Source organism: Sipha flava, unplaced genomic scaffold (genome assembly GCF_003268045.1).
Source record: "Sipha flava isolate LNK unplaced genomic scaffold, YSA_version1 118_pilon_pilon, whole genome shotgun sequence".
Taxonomy (NCBI): Eukaryota; Metazoa; Arthropoda; class Insecta; order Hemiptera; family Aphididae; genus Sipha; species Sipha flava.
The window spans coordinates 728443-749882 of NW_020271743.1; the positions used below are offsets into that span (position 1 = coordinate 728443).

General features: G+C 34.8%; 2 protein-coding genes across 2 annotated transcripts in view; one reads left to right on the forward strand and one right to left on the reverse strand.

Moving 5' to 3' along the window:
• LOC112693808 overlaps positions 1–21440 on the reverse strand; it is a gene marked incomplete at its 5' end in the record, with an annotated part of 84484 nt that overhangs the window by 20190 nt on the left and 42854 nt on the right. The window lies entirely within an intron of this gene.
• Positions 1829–20236, forward strand: LOC112693807. The gene is made up of 3 exons (XM_025569029.1): positions 1829–2394; positions 13793–14484; positions 18742–20236. The coding sequence occupies exons 2-3, from the start codon at positions 13816–13818 to the stop codon at positions 19258–19260; spliced, it is 1188 nt and encodes a 395-aa protein (XP_025424814.1). The 5' UTR covers positions 1829–2394; positions 13793–13815; the 3' UTR covers positions 19261–20236.

Consider the following 21440-nt stretch of genomic DNA (forward strand, 5'->3'; position numbering starts at 1 on the left):
TTACGAGCAGCGTCCACCGTTGCACACGTATCGTACCTTGACACCTCCTTTATTTTTATTTTCGAGTGTTTTTTTGAATAATTCCCCTACCCATATATATGTATTTATATGGGACGGGTTCTTCCACGTGCCAAGGGACGAAAAACGATTTCCTTAAATCAACCCTCGATGCACCTCTGGATGTAATACGCATATAGGACGATAAGTATGAGCCGTTTTGGCGTAAAGAAAAAATCTGTACGTGCAGTTGAAGAAACGGTGTTCGACATGGTGTCGTGCGCGTTATGCGGCGGGTATTTTCTATAACTCTCCGGGCACGCGTTAACCAATACATTTTCGTAAAATAACGACTTTTAACGTACGTTTTCAAAGCCAGCCCCCCCCCCCCCGTATAAAACGATTGCATGACCCGATTTCAGTAGTGGCGTAACACACACACGCACGCACACACGCACGAACACACGCGCATTAACCTATCAGGACGAGTGCGTTTCCTTCCGACTCTCATTAACCCCCGCGCGCCCCTCGGCACAACTGTCGAACCACTCGTCGCCACCGGTGGTAGGGAGAGAGTCTCTCGTCCGCAACAACATAATGTTATAACAAAAGGAACACGCGCAGCTGCAGAAGTGCATATTATTTTGTAACGACGTTATTGCGAGCGCGGCGACGACGACCGTTGACCGAAGGATTTTCGCCGCCGCGCGTCTAACGGCTGGTGATGGTCTGGAAGATAACGTAGTGCTAAAAACTATGGTAATAAAACGTTAATTTCGTATCAGCACCGTTAGCTGAAAAATAAATAATAATGTGACGCGTATATCATTGCGTTACATATACGAGTCGTGTGACGTACGCCCGATATTTTATTATCATTATTATTATTATTATTATTATTATAATACCTAGGCGAAAATTTCGCTTTAAGGGATATAATAGTTTTCTTCAAACACCGTGGATGTAGTATAATATAATACACCGTCGACGCGCTAATTGACTAATTAATTATCAAACCCGAATGTATAATAATTACCGTGCGCCCACATTAGCCCGCAACGGCGGCGGCAAGATCATGCGTCTACCGCCGTACCCCCGCGACGGTTAGGGATGGAAAGCGGCGCAGGATAGTGACGAATACGTGGCGCGGACTCGGTCGTGGCACGCGTCCGAAATAAACCGAAACTGCGTCGTCCCCGCAACAGCCGGCTCGCACTTGGTACGCGGCGGCAGCTGGCTAACGCATTTAATGTCGTCGCGTAGCGCAGCACATCTACGCGGTGTTTTTCGCTAGGGATTATTTCTGTTTGCCCAAACGCGACGAAGACGATGACGACCGTTACTACGATCGCGCGACGTATTTATCGGTTTTCCGCGCGTACCCTGCGCTTCCCGGACACGCCGTAACGCATCCGCCATCCGGCCGGCGAAAATGTTCCGTACGACCGCGTCCGCACAGCTATTCGCAAAAGTAATTGTCGGGACTCTTGTACGGGCGTTTTGCACGCGTCTTTGTGCGGAGATGCGTTCGGAAATTGCGGAAAACGGTTTACGACCGCGACTCCGTATTCTCGGTTAACAATCAATAGTGGGCGAAAAATCAAAGGGTTTTCGTGTACGCATTCATATGCGCGCGAGTGTGCGATTGTTCAATAGCACTATCGGTACATACAAATATATATATATGTATATATATATGGTTTAAATTTTTTTTTTCAACACACATCTATTATACTTAACATCCTTACACGTACACAGGGTGTGGCACTGATATACCCGCCGATTTAAGCCCCTCGCGCACCCGTATGCGATGCGAGTTCGAGTAACATGTTCGAGTCGAGTTCGGTCCGTCGATCCGTTTGCCTGGAAATCGTATCGTTGAGGTCATTTTTGATTTTTTTTTGTTTTTCGCATCGAACGATAGAAGAACAATTAGCGAACCCGTGTAGACGTGCCGACGATAGTCGAACGTCGCAATTGCAACGATAACAGGGACACCCTGTACGATACGCGTACACCTATGGTCGCATTACTATGTTACGTGCACTACGCGCGCGCGGCCGTTTGCAGCTGTCCCCGGGTGGCGGCCGCCGCAGCGGTCGCGTGCCCGAACATCTGCCCCCCAGCGCACAACAACACATGGCCCGCCTCCCGCCCGTCGTCGTCAAAACACAACTGGTTGCAGTCGGCCCAGTCAAACGTCGTCGCCGTCACCGTTGGAACACACGCGCGCGCGCGCTTCCCAGCATATTCTCGCCCCGTTAACCGTGCGGTCGTCAGGAAACGGACGCGGAGGACCAGAAGGTTTTTCCCAGGACGATCCGGAGCGGTCGCGTATGATAATACGTTGGATCGGCATATAACACACACACACGCGCAAGAAGAAAAAAAAAACAGGTCAGTGGCACGCGCGAATAGTGACAAATCTTAGTTTACCCGCGCCGAGGTCGTATTCGCTCGTAGCAGTGAAACGATTATTACGAGGTTCGGGAATATGTAGGTATTACCGTTAACCACGGAAAAGGGACGAGTCCATTTTTTCTTATTTTAAAAGCGATAAAAATCTAAAAACGACACGTTCCCCGTTCCTGTAGTCGAGCGTAATTTTCCGTTTCTGGCCGTTACGTGTGTTCGGTACGAATCGACAATGAAATCGAAATCGATAACAATGGACCCATTTCTGCGGTGAGTGATTCGTAAAGAGGAATAAAAAATATGAATTCCAATAACTTTTACGTGCGCTCCTTGGTCGCGGACGCTACGCGCACGCACGTTTGGTCTCGGTGGATTTTGTTTCGGGTCCCGCGCGATATGACGTCAGCGCGGGGCAGCGCGGGTACGCGGTGCAAAGTTTTCCGTTACATTTTTAACGGACTTTCGTGACGGTTTTTTCCAAGTCAGAACGCTCGTTTCGACTTGCGGAAAACGCAAAACAATCATCATCGAAATGCACGTACACGTAATTTTCAACGTGAGCGGTCGACGAAACCGTTTTACATTTTATACAAAATTGCATCGTAACATCTTTTTTTTTTTATTTATCCACCGGAAACCAAAACGATAAATGCGTTTTGCGTGTACAAGATTCGGATGACTAATTAAAAGTTTTTATTTTTTTTTTTTTTGTACCGATAAAAGATTTCACCGGGGAAATTATTGCTCGCAATCGTGAATCGATTTTATAATTTATTTATTAGCTTACATCGTACTGGTATGATTTTATACATTTTAAAAATCTCAAATTTCGATACTCGCGGTATAAAATTCTTTAAAACCGGTTGAAAAGATATTTTATATTTTAAACGATTAATTGTTCGTGTATAATTATTAAAATCAGTGATTTTTACTTATAAATATTGTGTACAGATTTGATTAATTTGGTTTCAACGTTTTTCGATTAAAAATACTAAAAATTCATAATTTATTTAAGTATAGGATTTGTATAATTGTTGGTATATTATTATATCAACAGATTGTATTAATATTTTTATTACAATTTTAATTCTATCGTAATTTAAATCTTATTAATATAGATATTTTATATTATATAATATTTACGAAAAAAGTAATACCACTAAAACTACAGCTGTCATGACCGTGTTCGGTGCGTCCCTCTACCATATTCAACTCCATTTTGTTTATAAATATCTACCGTTATTTTGCATAGAGAATGGTTAAACTCTAAAGACTAAAACGTCATTTGCAAGTGTTTCGATAGTTATTTATGTGTGCAGGTTTTGCTATCATTTTTTTTTTTTTTTTTTTTATGATAGATTATTGAATGACTTAAGATATTAAAAATAATAATAAATATATATATATATATATAAATATATATCAATTATGTAATAAATACAGTAGACCATAATTATGTTATAACTGTTCAACAGTTTATCTCTTAATATAATTTTCACTCTGAAATAATATTTATCTTTTTTTTAACTTCATAAGTAATTCATTAAGTTTTAATTCTCAAAAACTTAACATGTTTAAATTAATTTAATATATATTTTTTTTTTTTTATGAATTATATAACACAGTATACAACTTTTAAATGTAGTATTTAAAAATATGTTTTAATAAAATTAAATTCTGTAAAAGATATCCATGATTTCTATTTATTTAATAAATTTCGTAATAATTTGAGCGTATAATGATATTCAAAATTTAAAATAAAATGAAAACAAATAAAAAATGTTAACGTTAACTATACGAAACGACTACAGTTTTCTATAAAATGTATCTTTCTTTATAATATTATAAGCTGTGTCATATTTACAATTAAGTAAAATTGACTGCCTATGGCCTTCGTTATTAAGGGGCCATCGCATTCTTATGCATTTTTTTTTTACAAATTTCATACCATAAAATAAATAATATAAACAAAATATAATTTTTCAAAAAAATACAAGAAACCTATAGGGATAAAAAATGTATGACATCACAATTTAATTTGTGAAAATGTACAAGTAAATTATGATTATTGATTTGTGTTATACAACTCATGTATGAAGGGGTGCATATATAGATATGTTACCGTTGAAAAAGTGCCACATATTTTATTTTTCCTAAGACCTCAAAATGCCTAAATATGGCCCTGATTATATGTATGTAGTTGTTAATTATCACAGGTAGTTTTGACACAGTCCATACACGAAAACTGACTGCGAAAATTATGGTTACAACTTAATATTTAAACAGTACACCTTACATAACGAGTGCAGTCATACATCCAGGATTAAACATATATTACATCAGAAACTGAATTGTACGAGTATGATATGTTTCCGAAAAACTATAAATCTGAATATTTTCATAACGGTCAGCTGAGAAGAAAAATCGTTATACAACTATTTTAACCTGTGTCCGAAAATGCGTAGCAAATGTACAAAATTGTGAGGGACGCAACTGCTCTTAAAATTCGTTATCCTTTCTTTACCGACACGAACAATTTTTTCTGTCGTATTCTACCCAATCGATAACGTACGTAAATAATATAAGAAATGCGCTTTTCGCATTGTCTGACATATTATGTTGGGGATATTTTCAGTGAGAAGTTATAATATGATATACTATCTATACGAGCTTCAATGTAACAATTTAATTTCATTGAAAATATTTAAAAAAAGGAAAAAAGGAAAAAAAGAACTACATCCCGCCAATTCTTTTGTTCTGGTGACTGGAAGAAAGACAAAGTGCTTTAAGAGTGCTTTCTGTATTAACCCAGAAACCAAAGAGGGTAGCTTTAATTTTCAGCACCAGATTTTAATGAATATAGTTTTTATTACAATGTCTGATTTCAAATTACTAATTAGTACGCACATAATATATTTTCTTTTTTTTTATGACTTAATATAAATTTAAATAATAGTTGTATACCTTTGGTATTAGTATTCACCCAAAACTCTTTCAAAATGCTTGTTATCAATTATTACATACATAAAACCTTATTTTTTCATAAATATTTAGTTACATCCCTAAAAATAATATAATTAAAATGTGTGTGTTTTTGTTAATTTTATAGTAAAATATTATTTTAGTTAAATTTCACTATTCTCTATTGGTACTGTTTTAAAATATTTTATTATTCTCTTTGAAAATTTTGTTTTGTGTTTCAATTATTATTTCAAATATGTAGAAATAATCAAAAAATGCGATTCAAATCAAACACTCAACATTAAAACTGTCAAGTTGATAAACGACAAACGTTTTATTAAAATATATGTACATCATTGTATTATGATTTTAAAAATTTTTTGTTAAAAAATTTATCATACTCATTTCGTAGAAAAAAAAAATAAAAATGATGATACTTAAATATTCACAAATCATTATAAATACATTATTGTTCTACTTTGAAATTATTAAAATGTTAGATCGATGATAGATAGGTATATTTTTATACTCTCTTAACTAGAAGTATAAGTAAGAATAAGAATTTTTTTCACTGTAGAATTTGATAGCATAGTTTTTTAAATATTTAAATGAATAAAGAATAGTTATTTGTTTGCTCATTTAAATAAATTGAAAAAATAACGGAAATCCATTGTATACAGAGGTAAGCACAATGAAAAAAAATATTAAACGAAATGTTTGTCTTGAAATTAATCGTTAGCAATAAATCCTGCCTGTCAATAAAATTAAAAACAATCCACTTATTTAACTAAAATGTTTGCCCATCGCTAAAATAAATTATTCCAAACTTGTATTTCAGATGTATTATTTATTGGAAGATTTATGAAATTAATTAAAAAAAGTCCATACTTCACAAATATTAGTTTAATTCAGTTAAATGTATATCTAAAACAATTCTTAAGTAGTCCAATATGAACACAGAACATTTTTCAATTAAAAAATAAAATAAAAACGAAAATAATCTTCCTAGTTATTTATGATACTCACATAATTATAATATTTAAAAAGTGATTACATAAGCATTAACTTAGCAAATTGATTTACGTTTAAGATAATATTGTAGTTATCCATGTGTTAATTCGTATAAATTACATAAGATTTACATTAGTAAATTGAATACATTAACTGACCAGTATATTAAATTAAAAAAAAAATGTAATTTCAATAATTATAATATTTATTTACAAAATATCGATGAAAAATGTATTTAACTATCATGTTTTATTTTTGTTAAAACTAATGATTGCATTGTATTTTTAAATACAACGCAGTACGAACATTCAGAGGTGTAATTACAGAATAATAAATCAAAACAACTAAAGAATATGATTTTTATTTAATTCAAAACAATTCAAATGATTTTATGAAAGAAAGTACCTAATGATATACTGCTCTATGTTGAAATAGTATAAATAGTTCTTGGACTGAGTTCAATTAAAATTTTATTGAGACATAACTTTATACTTTAAAATTATTGTGATAAATCAAATACTGTTCGGATCGAGACACTTAAGTCTAATTGTAACTAAAAAATAGAAGGTGTGCAACTAGAGTAGGTAGATGAAATTTATTATTATCATCGGAACGCGTTTTTCGAAAAATAATGAATAGAAGAGCGAGTAAAAGCACCGCGGGAGATCGCCACCAAAGCTTTAGATTGATTAATGAACAGAACTTTACCAAACGCACTCTCTAACATTTCACGCATACATGCACGCATAAACACACTCACACAGCGGTCACGAGGACTAAACATCAGAGGAAATTTCGCCTTGGGGCATGTCTCTTATGGTGTACAAAATTCTCCATAAGTTGTGGATTAGAAGCATAAAGTAGGTTAGGATTTGTTTGTCAGAGGTCAATTAATGAACGGATACTTGGAAATTAATAATACTGGGAATATCACATATAGCAACTGTTATTATGCTAATAATTCAGTTGCCACATATTACGGTAATGATGTACGCGGTTATGACTGAACGCGCAATATTGTTTCGCAGAAAATCCTGTTGTTGTAACATTATTAACGTTTCCTAATAACGTTATGCGCCGAAATAAATCGCTTGCTTCGTATTTATTAGATTGACAAAACCCGATTGAAATATAAACTCGGTTTGCGTCGAGGGAAAACGATCTCGGGCATAATGTAGTATCGTGTGTACGGGCGTCCGAACACGGCATTTTTTTCGAGCAGAGGGCAAGCCGTCATGACGCACCTCTGTAAACGCGCTTGAGTAAACCTAAGCGGGCGCAATAACGTTACATGCCCGACGAATACGTATTGTGTACGTGGCTAGTACGGGTGTCTAGGATTTTTCCACGGGTACGGGGTGGGAAAGCAATACATTAACACCCGTGTAAAACACAATAATATGTGCGCACAAGCGTGACGCGTACATCATATAATTTATTAGATGGATTAATAAAATCAACACGATTATCGATTGCATTATTACAAAACTCGTATTGTTCTCGTTCAAAATCGGATGGTACGCAAGATAAGATTACGAAAATCTCCCGTCGGGAAAAACGTCTTTTGGCACCCGTAAATGTCGTCACCGGCACGCGGAACACATGCGACGAGGGGATGTTTGCGATTTCGTATCGGTGACGTGTTGCAGTTTATTGCTATGTTTATTACCCGTCGACGGCGACTCGTGCGAACGGTTTTCACGGCCGGCGACAGCGGCAGTCAACAGGTCGAACGCGGTCGATTTTCGGAGTCGCTCTTAAACGCTGGGGGTGTCGGGGAAGGGTGATGCGAAAGAATATTGAAAAGAAAATATTTATAAAATCGACGGTGTCCGGTTTAGGGGTGACGTGAAAAATTACTCTAAAAACCACTGGTGTCACAGGGTTGTGGGAAAACGACGATTAACGTCCGCTGATGGGCGTGCAAAAGGCCGTGGCGAATATCCATCATTGTTCGGGTCGCCGCGCGGTCGTCCGGGGAGCGTCCGTCGTTCACTGTAATTATTAGTTTTCTTCTTATCATCACTTCTATACGCGTACGCTTGTGTATAAGTGCGTGTCATTTTTTTTCTGTCGTTTTCGCCAACGATTGCTACCGGTGTCCAGCATTTGATCACGACGATAAATGAACGTTTTCCACCGTTTCTTAACGCGATGTCACGCGCCGCTCCGATCCCGCAAATCGACACTTGTTCAATCGAAAATGTTACGAGCCAAGCTCGCGTTTCAGTCGTCCTTCGTCGACCAATGGCTCCGATTTATGAGATTTACCATAACGATCAAATCGTTGTTAGGGTAAAGGTGCATTTCATTAATTTGTGTCCAGCAGAACTGTATCTGGATTTTTTTTCGGGGACGACCTAAGATGTTTAATACATTTAAAAAATGTATTAAAAAGGAAATTTTTTTTTCCAGTAAATATAATAACCGATTGTAGACTGCACAATTTGGTAACCGATAAAATTCATACTGAGATCTAAGCATAAATGATTTGTAAAATATTAAAGGAATTTCAGGAAGAGGAAGAGGGTGCCGACCTCATGGACCACTCTCAGATACGGCATTGGTGTTTAGTGTAAATAGTTGATCAATTTACGAGTATTTTTATTTTTTAAAACATATAATACATATATACATATACATACATTAGAAGTTACAAGTTTTGTGTTTTTCTAATTCTTCTGATACTTTACATGCAGATATATTGTCCCCTTTTATTCTTGATATAGTGTACAACTTCTAACTGACTTTTTACGAAATGAAACCATATTATTGAAACGGGGTTGCTAAAAAATGATTTTAAATAGTAGTTGGGCATTTATCCTGAGAGTCAAAATATGATTTCAAAGCTAGGTATATATCATTAATTCTGGAAACAGCTGGTTGTAATGATAGCCATTGTAGTTTTACACTTACAAGTATGATTTTGTATTTGTAAAACCACAAATATTTTTTAAGGTTTCAACTCTAACAGTATAAATATGGAAGTATTGAAATATTTTATTAACTAAACATTCGATATAAATAGGTAATATATCTGTACTTGTTTACATAGCATTATAAAGGATATGAGCTGCATAAATCATTTCACAAATATTAGTTTTTAAATTATTGTTTAAAATCATAAAATCATTTTTTGTTCCTTTCCTTGCAACACCTCCAAAATTGGTATTACAATTATCTCCAGAAAATGCAATCATTCTGTTAGATAATTTATACATTGTTAAAACTTCCATTATAAAAAAAAAACATATCTGAAGTTCCTTCTTTCAAATTTGTAAATTCGAGAACTTTTATTTAAACTCCTACTTTAGGATCAAAATACCGAATAAGTATGGGCATGAGTTTGAAATTCTTACGATTTGAAGTTTCAATCGTAATTGTGGCGAAATTAACAGCTTTTAGTTCGTCTATTATTTGATCCATTGCAAAAGGAGCTAATACATTCAAAATAATCGATTCACACTTAGTTCGTGCAAAAGCAAATTATTTTTCGTGTAACTTTCTTATTAAAGTTCTAGTACAATACATTGATCTAAAAGAATAGATATTGACTATTATATAAAATGTAAACATTCCTCCTTCCGCAGAAATTTTTAATCCTTCAATTTTTAAGCCAGATGGCCCTTGTTTAGTTAAGTATGATATTATATTCTCATTTTTCGAAGCACTAGATAAGACCAATAAGTGTTTTTTCTTCTCTATATGCTGCGTTATATCTGGGCGACCTCCATGCTCTATTGAAAATACAACCTTGTACACCGTACACAACACTTTGCTTATTTCTTTACTTTTTTTAAGAAAAGTAAATTGAGTCTACAAAGGTACAGTGAAAGTATTCCTCAATTAAAAAAAAAAAAAAAAAAACAATAAAAGTAACAACACTAACGACTCACAACAATTTAAATAAAAATAACTGATACACAGTGGCTATAACATTAATAACACAAGATCGTTGCAATTATTGAACGTTACTATACGACTATGTTCAATTTTTCCATTAAATGCATCAATATACATAAAATAATAAATAAATAAAAAAAAATATAATATAATATAATAATATTATATAATATATCATATCATTGATTATAAATAGTACTGTATATTGGTAAACTATTCGTATTTAATTTCGATTTCGTTAGAAGTCTCGCACATGATTTCGTAGTATATACACTACATGACATGTCTTATGCTTATCACTAATTTTATTATACGTCAATGCTACAATTCACATTATACGAAGACGGTTATTTATAACTTAAGTTCCAATTTATTTAAGTATACAGCTATTTTTCGTAGAATTATTTTGTATTTTGTTTATACATACAAAATACAAAATAATACTACGAAAACAATTTGTAAAAGAAAAAAAAACCTATTTTGTTTTATACATAGATTTTTTTCTTTTACTCTCAGTTTACAATTTTTATGAAAATAACGGAATTAAAACGGGGCCCTATTCTAAAAACGGGATACAAATTGTCCCGTTTAAAGTTTGTCGGGACAATGGGATATAATGATAAAAAAGGGACAATCCCGTTTTAAATGGAACGAATGATCACCCTAGTATAAAGACTTATCCGCGGACATCTTGGATACTCGACGACGATTTTCCGTTAATTGATCATTAAACAAAAATCAAAATATTATTAAAAATGTATTAATTCAATAGATTCTGAAAATGTCTTGCATAACTTTTATGTTATATGATTTCTTGATAAATATTATAATTTTTCTATTATTTATTATTAAAAATCATATTATGCCCATTGTTGATAAGTACCGATAAAGTAATAATAAAGGAAAATAGAACTTTGATTAAACAAGTTTATAATTGTATTTATAAATTACTCAAAGGTTTTTTTATTTTTTAATGTAATGTTAGAATAATAAATTAGAGTTATATATAGAATGTATTTGATCAGTTTGATTGAATAAAATAAGAAATTAATAGCGTAGGTATTTACAGGCGGAAGTAATTACAACTTCTATAGGGATCGATTAAAATAAAAATGTTTCAAACGGAAATATGATAATAAAATGTATAAAAAAAAAATATATAAAAGACAACAAATACTATAGAAAATACGATAATAAGGTGAAAGCCCTAGAATGACAGAAAAATTAAAAGGCTAAAAATATTTTATTTTGAAAAATTTTCAAACCCTCTGATTCTAGAAAATCCAATTAATTTATGTTATATAGGTTCAAAGCTAAAATTATTTGGAATTATTTCAGTACTAACTATTATACGGCGATCAATATTGTGTTGATGTTAAACTCACTGGAGTATTTTCCTTAGAGTTATATTGCAGTTTTTAATTCATTTTAAATTAAACTAAATATGTTATTAATGTACATTCGTTTGAAGTAAAACCAGTTAACAGTTGTATCGGTAATGAATAAGAAATGCAGTCGTACAATTTGATTGCGATCATATGAAAATGTTTATAACTTGATATTGATCGAGGACATTCAATTTTATATGAAGCCCATATTTGACCAAAAATGACAAATTATATTTTAAATGTAATTACATAAAACATTTACGAATAATTCATCACCACATTTTGACACTTATCTTATATTATATTCTTACTTATTAACAAAAAGATAGGCACGTGAATGGTGAATAAATCTAAAAAATAAATAAAACATTTAAACCCCACCTACATGTTTTTTTTTTTTTAATGACTATTAAATTTGTTTGAAAATAATAAATCATAATACATATTATATCTATTGAATTATACTCGTACATTAAATGTTCCATGAAAAATAAATGTAAATTTAAACAATTTTTGAATATTAAATGTTATTAAACTTGACAATTGAAATAAAAAATATATAACATTTTGTAATCATACTTTTATCATGATATAATAATGATTTTTAGTTGATGCGATGATTACTGTTTGAACTGTTTTTTGTAAACGGATTATTTGAATTTTATTCGTGAATGGTTTTTGGGAGTAAAAAATAACGATAAATTGAATGACTTACAAACTATTGTCTGCCAACAAAAATCTTCAAGAAATTATTAAAAGAAAACTTTGTTGAAAAATGTGTATTTATCATAAACTTAATTACACTGTTCGAGACCATTTCAAGACTTGCAAGGTAGAACTTATACTTTCCTCATTAATACAGAAATGCTTTTAAGTAAAAAAATTTTCAACAATTAAATAGATATCGTAAATTTATTGAAGTATATTAAAAAACAATTGGATAATGTTAATAATGCTTGGTATTTGATAAGTTATTCATTTAAGATTCTTTTTTTTTTACGAAAATTGCAATTCCTTAGTGTAATTCAAATAACTCTCAAACATCGTGTATACGTTAAAATTATTTTCGATTGCAGTACAAGTAAGTTCATGCAACCGCCAAACATCGGTTGTACTGAAAGTTTGACCACATCCGATTATTAAATCGAATGCACCAGACGTAGAAATCGAAAGAAAATTAAACAAAAATTGTCCATGAAAATCGTATAAACTCGATGGAAGTTGACCTGCACGCGTAAACTCAACGCATTGCTATGGTCCTTAGTATTTTTGTGTCGTACCTTTGAAAGATGATCCCCGAGTGTCAGAAGCATTAAATACTACTGACACCCGGGGATCATCGTGTACACCACACCGGAATACTTCCAACGTTTTCCGGTACGGTGTACACCATTGGTGCCCAAACCACGGCACGTGGGCTACATGTGGCCCGCGTAGGTATTCTATGCGCCCCATTACGAATTTTCTAAAATAAAAAAAAAATTAAAAATGTATGAAAACATTTTTAAATTATTTATTTATTTATTATATTATTTTTATTTAAATTTATGAATTTGTTTAAATAATTATTCCAAAAAATACAATTTATGTGTACTTCAATTCATAATATTTTCAATAGACAATAAAAGATAAAATAACAAGTTCAATATATAAGATTATTTTTGTACTTTTATACTTTGTGGCCCGCTTGAAGATAATTGTTTACCAAAGTGGCCCGCCAAAGGAAAAAGGTTGGGCTTCACTGGTGTACACGTTCAAAATGATTTTGCGCCGAGCGTCACCCGAAACGATTAAAGATTAATACATTCACAGCCGTACGGGTTCGCGTGCACCGCAGCGGTAAAGATGAACTTGGTGGTTTTGTAATTTCAGCGTATTACGCGCGCGCTCGTCCTGTGCAGCCAAGATCGTCCACCGTACCTGGAACGGTCCAGAGAGGGAGGGGGGATCGGGACTATTTTGGTGGCCACAACATCCATTGCTTTTTATCGTTAACTCCATAACCACCCCCTATTCGCCACTGTACAGGCCTCGCCTTTTAAGTCGCACCAGGCTCCACTAAATTTTACCGTGCCGTTGATCTAACCAAACCGCATTCGTTTGACCGTTTTTCGCAGGCCGGAACGTCGTCGACGCAGTCATGTCGCGCGGTTACTGCAACGGCGGTTACAACAACATGTGCGAAGTGGACCACCGGTACGAGGAGATACCGGACATCGATCCGTCAATGGACTTCTTGCAGATGGACGACACGTCCGCATCGTTCTACTACATGGAGTCGCCCACCCGGTTGCGCAGACCGTCGGCCGCGGACACGCCGGACCCGGCGGAACGGTCGTTGCTGTTGCGCGCCCAACAGCACAACCACTACCAACAGCTGCAGCAGTTCACCAGCAGCGCGCCACCGCCGGCCAGGGCTAGACGCCACACGCCGCCGCCGCCGCCGTCTTCCAACGGCAGGACGGTGGCCGCGGTCACGCCGTGCAAGGCCAGGCGTCGGTTGGACGTGTACGGCACCGGTTGCACGGTCAGTCTGCCGACCACGCCGTCCGGCGGCGGTGGCGGAATCCGGTCGTCCGACGTGTTCGCGCCGATGATGGCGCAGACGACGCCGGCCGCCAGCAAACCGGCCACGGTCCGCCGGACCAGGTCGTCAGCCGCGCTTTACAACAAACACAAGCGGCCGCCCGAGTTCCTCTCCGAATACAACTTGGACACATGCGTGCCGGCCACCGGCGTCCAGTACAACCGGCCCAGGAACACGGCCGTCATACAGCCGATCTACAAGGCTCCGTCGTCTGTGTTCCAGGTAATATTATGTTACGCAATATTATAGCTGTACACTTTTTGACACAGCGCTCAGGCCAGGGGAGGGGTGCAAAATTATACACGTTGTGTTAGGTAAAAATTTGATAAAAATAAAAATATACTTTCTAATATCCGTGATCAGAAATATCAGGATCGAAAACCAATAAAAGTTGACAAACATCTAAACAGCTCGAACAACTTACTTGTTAGTGATAATACGTTCTATCGACGGTTGCATTTACAATGGTAAACGATAGTAGGTGGAAAATGATCGACAATTAAATAGAAAAAGGCGTCAAACCGAGAAAATTGGTACTGTTAAAAGAAAAATAGACAAATATGTATGCATTTTCAAGTCGGTTTAATTTTTATAGAATGTGGACTAAGTACACTTAGTAAAAATGTATGTAAAAATATCGGGTAGAACACGATTGTATACGTTTGTAGATGGGTAACAAAAAGGTAAGTAAGAAGAATAAATAAACACGATTGCGTATGAAATTGTATGCAACGTTGTCAAATTTACTATTTTCACCGTATTATATATAATCATTTTAGAATATATTTACTAACAGTTCTATAACTGTTCATAAAAAAAATTAATAATAAAATAATAAATAAAAGAAAAGTAATTAATAAATAAATAAAATCGACAGTTTTTATTTGAATGAAATTATTGTTAATAAATTATTTGAAAATGCTTAAATTTGGATTCCTTGACAATCTATAACCTACTACTTTTACTGAAACTCAGAAAATAATATAATATAACGGAAAGAATGAAATTTCATTATATCTGATATATTTGATATCATTAACAATTAACATAGGTAAGAAAACACAAAGTATTTATTAACTTTTTCAAGTTCATTAGTATAGATATGTGGTATATATCAATACCGGTATGAAAATTTGCATCAACGTTTAAAACTAGGTACGGAATTGTGTAGCTTAAAAAGGTATCGCCGATAACGAACGTAGGCAATCGTGTTTTATCCAAAATATCTTCAATGAGGGAGTCAGAACACCTCCGCCCCTACACACGTTCCTGGTGGGACTCGTTTTACAATACACAATCAATACAATTCAATTAAAATCGATTTTTTTATAATATAATTTTACCCAGCAATATTAATTGATATAATCGTCGCGAAACGATTGGGATTGGAAACGCAAGACAGTTTCAACTTCGTTGAAAATTAAGGACAACTTATATTATTTAGATATTTTTAAAATTGATTCTTAAGTGTATTTTTCATTCATGAACATAGCATTTCTTTAAAACTAAAATATTCCCTTTATTTTAGATACTATTTTCCACGATAATATTTTAATTTAATTATAGTTTTACAATTTTGAAAATTATCTTTATTTATCTTTATTTTTCTTTATTTTCAAGTCGAAAAAAATGACCTAGTATTTAAAACATATGTTACCTCTTATCAAATTAAAACGGAGTTTTTCATCAAAACAAATGTGTTATAACACAATACGATAACGATATATTCATTTATTTTTAAGACGTAGGAGGTTTTGTACGTATCGATATACTTTACATAGTTATAATTATGATCATACCTCAGAAACTACAAATATATTCACTCATAATAATGACATAAATAAATTGTAACGTAATTTCATTACATTCACATTAAACTTACATTGACATAATCTACTGTACAAATAACATATTGGTCTTAATTTTAATACATCTTTATGTATCACAATACAATATTCATTAATTTCCTGTTACTGTCCATGGTTTTTATCTTATAGTTTAGAATTATTGAAATTAAATTTACTTTAAAATACTTGAGTGACGAACAATGATTTATTAGAATTGTTCTAATACCAAATAGAAATGTTGATGAAAAAAAAAAAAAAAAAAAAAGAGAGAAACGAGGCTGAATCGTTCGATTCGGACGGGAAAACATGGGCATGTCTTCTAGGCAGTTATCAGGAAAACAGAACAGTGAGAAGATATTTTAACATCCAAATACGGCATATTTATGCGAAAAGCAATTACCTTAGGTACAAACGGGTGCGGGTGGTAATAAGAAAATCGTTTCCTATCTGTGTATACGATGAAAAAACCTTGTGATAACGGTTTGCAGTTATGTAGAAAATACGTTGAGGTTTTGCGGTTTTTATTTTTGTATGACGCGAAAATCACCGGTATCATGAATTGCGAATTTCCTAGAATACTCAGGATTATTTTGGTTTTGACAAGAATTTCGGATGGTAAATGTTCGACAACCGTCAAATATGAGTAGAACACTTTCGGTAACTGCCAGGTTAGAATAACGGTGCCTAGGTCAACCTTAAGTTTATCGTTGGTATTATTAAAAAAGTTTCTCATTAACAGTATAATATTATACCTATATGACACCGACGGTGAGTCGTAAGTCCTTGGTAATTCGCTTTAATTTATGTTGGTGTAATTATCTATTGTTGTACCTGTAAAACTGTATGAATTTTTTTTTTGTTTTAACGGCTCAAAAAGTTTTCGGTATTTCGGATTTTACAGTTTACAATGAGGTATGTGGTATGACGTAACATATTTCATGCAAGTGCGTGTGTGTATGTGTGTGTGTGCGTGTGTGTGTGAATGTCTGCACATGTTTTTCAATGAAATTTTAAACAAAATTATCTGATTGCATGTGGGTCAATATAGATATATTGTGCTCGACGAACATCAAGTGTTCAATGGTGTTCCGACACACGGAAAATGTAATGTTTCCGCGTGTTTTGCACACGTTTACCAACGGGAAATTTGAAATGTTCAATTATGTGGTTTGTCTGTACCGGATGGCCGAGGCCGCGTATGGTTAACGTACATGCGGTTTAGCGTACGTGCCGATTATTATAAAAAACACAACTGACCCCGCACGAAATGTTATGTCGATCAATAACTGTTCGGCAAATTCAACCGTACGGTCGGAATTCTGGACGAGCTTAATTCGGTTTTCCTAATGACACGTACGTTTCAAACGTACTGGAGTCGTATGAACACTGTGCGCTGTGATCGACCGGTAAAGCCTCGAGCAATGGTGGGTCCAGGAATTTTTTTTTTAAGGGGGGGGAAGGGGTTGAAAAAATGTTTTCCCTTGGGATATTTTTTATAACATTGCAGTCAGTAATTGATAATGAATTAAGATAATAGTAAGCAATATAATACATTAATTTAAATCTAAAACTATTATTTTCTTGTATGAATATAAATTCGAGTTATATACTTTCCCTCATAATTTTAAAAAAAGAAAATTATTTTTTTTCTGAATTCATACAATTATTAATTTTTAATATATATTTTTCCTGATTTTGAGGATTTTAACCCTCCCCCCTCCCGTGGACCCGCCACTGTGGCCCACGAGTTTACTCTATAAACAATCGTCCACGCGTTTCATAGGTGCTTGTTAACCAGCACCTGGGGCCACACGGTGCCCGAAGCGAATAATAACTGTCGATCGATAACCAATAACGACGGTGCGATATCGATAATGACAATTCGCTATTCGAAAGTTACGCGAGTACCGCGTATACGAAACAAAAATCACTTCGAAAATAATCTTCGCGTATTTCTACACGAGTTTCACTGTTCCTTGCACGGCGGCGGCGCCGAGATATTTTCACATCAGCTGCGGCTCGGTTCGGTGTCGCCGCCCCCGCGTGTCCCGCTCGGGGATTACCAAATCGAATTGGCACCATTTGTTCGTGCGCACCTGATCCCGTCGTTCGCTCCCCCCGAGTGACGTGCGAGCCTTCAGAAACAGCACTTGAATAAGTTACGCGCACAGTTGCGAAATGCGAACTCCCGCGAACGAAAAAAAATCGAATAAAATCAAGCGATCCATAATAACGGTAGAGACGTTGTACAGACCGGGCATGTAAAACACGAAGTATCGAGTGGGCCAAATAAATAAATAATAATAATAAATAAATAAATCGCATAAAAATGTGACCAAAAAAAAAAAAAAAAAATTATATTATATTATACAAACATACAACCATCAACGTAACTTATTCGTCTACAGTTTATCGGAACATAAGGCCAAACATTACGCGTACCAAATATAACGACGTTCTCCAAGAGTCCAAGACGCGACATTAATATTTTATAAATTTTTTTATCTTGTCGATGGATATCGATTGCGGACGAACGGTGACGTATACACGATACGTTGACCTCAAGTCGTTATGGGTGGGGGGAGGCATATGAGGAACGCGGAACACTGATCGGCCGGTTTATTGTTTGCAGGTGGAGGAGAAGACGCCGGAGTCGCCCGGCAAACCGTCGTGGTCGCACACGCCGCCGGCCAGGACGCCCGTCCAGCTGCTGCCGGTGTGCACGCTGTGGTCCGCGGCCATGGTGCTGGTGGTGTCGGGCACGGCCAGCTGCATGCTGTGCTTCTACCTGATGTCGCGCCGCGGCCGCCTGTACTACCTGAACGCCGGGCTGCTGGCCGCCGCGGTGTGCCTGGTGCTCGGGTTCCCGGGGTTCCGGTCGCAGCAGTGGCGGTGGCTGCCCAACCGCAACTACGTCACCGGTTACATACTAGTGGCGCTGTTCAGCGCGCTGGAGACGTGCGCGCTGTGGCTGATGTGCCAGAGCACCGTGCTGGACCCCGCGCTCAACGACATCGGCGCCGGCGTGGTGTGCGGCATATCCGCGCTGTCCGTCACGCTCGCCTGCCTGGGCGTCAGCACGTCGTACTGCTGCCGGTACCCGCCGCCCGACAACCGGGTCGCTCACGCCGTCGAAGGGTTCGTCGTGTAGACCGCGCCGCGGTACAGTCACCGACCCGTGTCCTCCGCTCCGCGAACGTCGATCCATCCGGGAGGCTTCGGTCTTATCGAAAAACCGCGTCGAAATACCGTGCTCGACGCACGGGTTTTTGCGTATTTTTTTTTCCACAACCGACCGCATCAGAAGTGTATCCGAAAAACCTACCGACCTGCAGTCGACCGGTTAACTTTGAATTTTCTCCGGTCCGGAGCCCGACTTGTTACATAATTTTTCTATCGATCTGCGTTTAAATTTCACGAACACTTATAAATACCATAATGCGATCGATTCCGTTCTTCGACTCGATCGAATATTTCCACGCTCCACTTCGATTTTTTATCATCAGACGTTTTCTTGGCAAAAAAAAACCACATCGACGTTAAAATTATAACGCAACGCGTACAATATATCCTCTCGACTTGGTTTGCAAAAAAAAATATGTCTGAAGCGACCGCCGAGTGGGTATTAATATTAAAGTACGCGTGAACCGAGTTCCCGGTTGTTGGTGTGATGGCATCGGTAGCAATATCGCGAAATTATGACTAGATATTTATTACATTTATTTTTTATTTTTCACATTGTGGGCAACAATCTTTAGAACTATATTATGTCATACGATTTATTATTAAAAACGTAATAAATACGAATCTCTGTATATGTTGCATAAAACGAGTACGTGTAAAATGCATACAACTTTTATTTGAAAACGTCTAATGTTATAATATATTTAAAGCGGTTTCTGCAAATTCGAATACAAGACCACAAAATGTACATACTTGTAGTCGTCTAGTTTTTAAGATGAAATATACGTTATGTGTTAACTATTTAAGTACAAATGTTTATCGATTTTATCATGTTATATCTAGGACATTATTATTGATTCATATAAGATCATATTCAATATATTTAATTAAATGATGATTGCAGAAACTTCACAAGTCGTAAATTTTTTGAAATTTATATATTAGTGTATTATATATATACATTATTATATTATAATAATATATTATTTTGTAAAACCGTTTTAATTTATGCTTTTTTTTCTGATTAAAAAAGTACAACTAAAAACATTTTTATATTAAACGCATAGAAACACATAACTATAGTTCATGTTTTTTATTATTATCTCAATTTCATAAAATATATTATTCGTCACGTTTCTGCAATCATCGATTCATTTAGAATTTAATTACCTATATATCGAAAATGTTTATATTGTCCAAGTAGTAGTACATACATTATTACTTTATGTGTTTATAACGATGAATTTATATATTGTATTTTATATTCTTATATGTATCATATTTTTACATCTATCAATTATGTTAATCAATGATCATAATCAGATGTGTGCATGGACATTTTTTAGAAGGGGGAATCCGGAGGGTTATTATCACTGTAGTAAGGTATTTATTTATGTTAGAGTTTTTTTTTTTTTTTTGTTTTTTTAGCTTTCAACAATAAATAAATCGATAATTAAGCTTATATCATAATTAAATGTTAGAAATGTTGGAATATCGATATAAGTAAGATAAATTATATTTAGAATATTTGTTATAATATTGTTTTGTGGTGTTTCGATGTTTATTAAATACTAAAAGTCTATATTATTTACTATTGTTGAATATCAATTTCTAATAAAATATTTCAAAATTGTACTTAACATAATATTAAGAACACTTTTAATTAAATTACAAAAAATATGCGTGAACATAAAAATGTTGTAAAAAAATGATTATATTTTCAATATAAAAAAAAAAAAAAATAAGAGAGAACGATAAACGTAGGAGCAGGTACCCATATATAATTTAGATGATCGAAAAAATCCTTTTGGTAGAATTTTTTTAAATAGAAATACAAAATAACAAATTTAAATAAAACCCATTGTAAATAAAATCATTAAATTCCTATTGCAACAGCTAAAATCACACATACTCGTACACATTGTTTTAAAATATTGATGCTTCAACTGTCATAATACGATTTGATTTATTTTAAATAACTTAATTATATTTCGACAATTAAGTGAAATAAAATAAAATCATAACCTAAGTAATTTTAATAGATTATATATTAGACTTATATACATTATTTTAATAAAAAAAAATTAACACTCCTATCGTGAATAATGTATTCATTGTCATAGTTTTTATTTTTGGTAAAATATATCC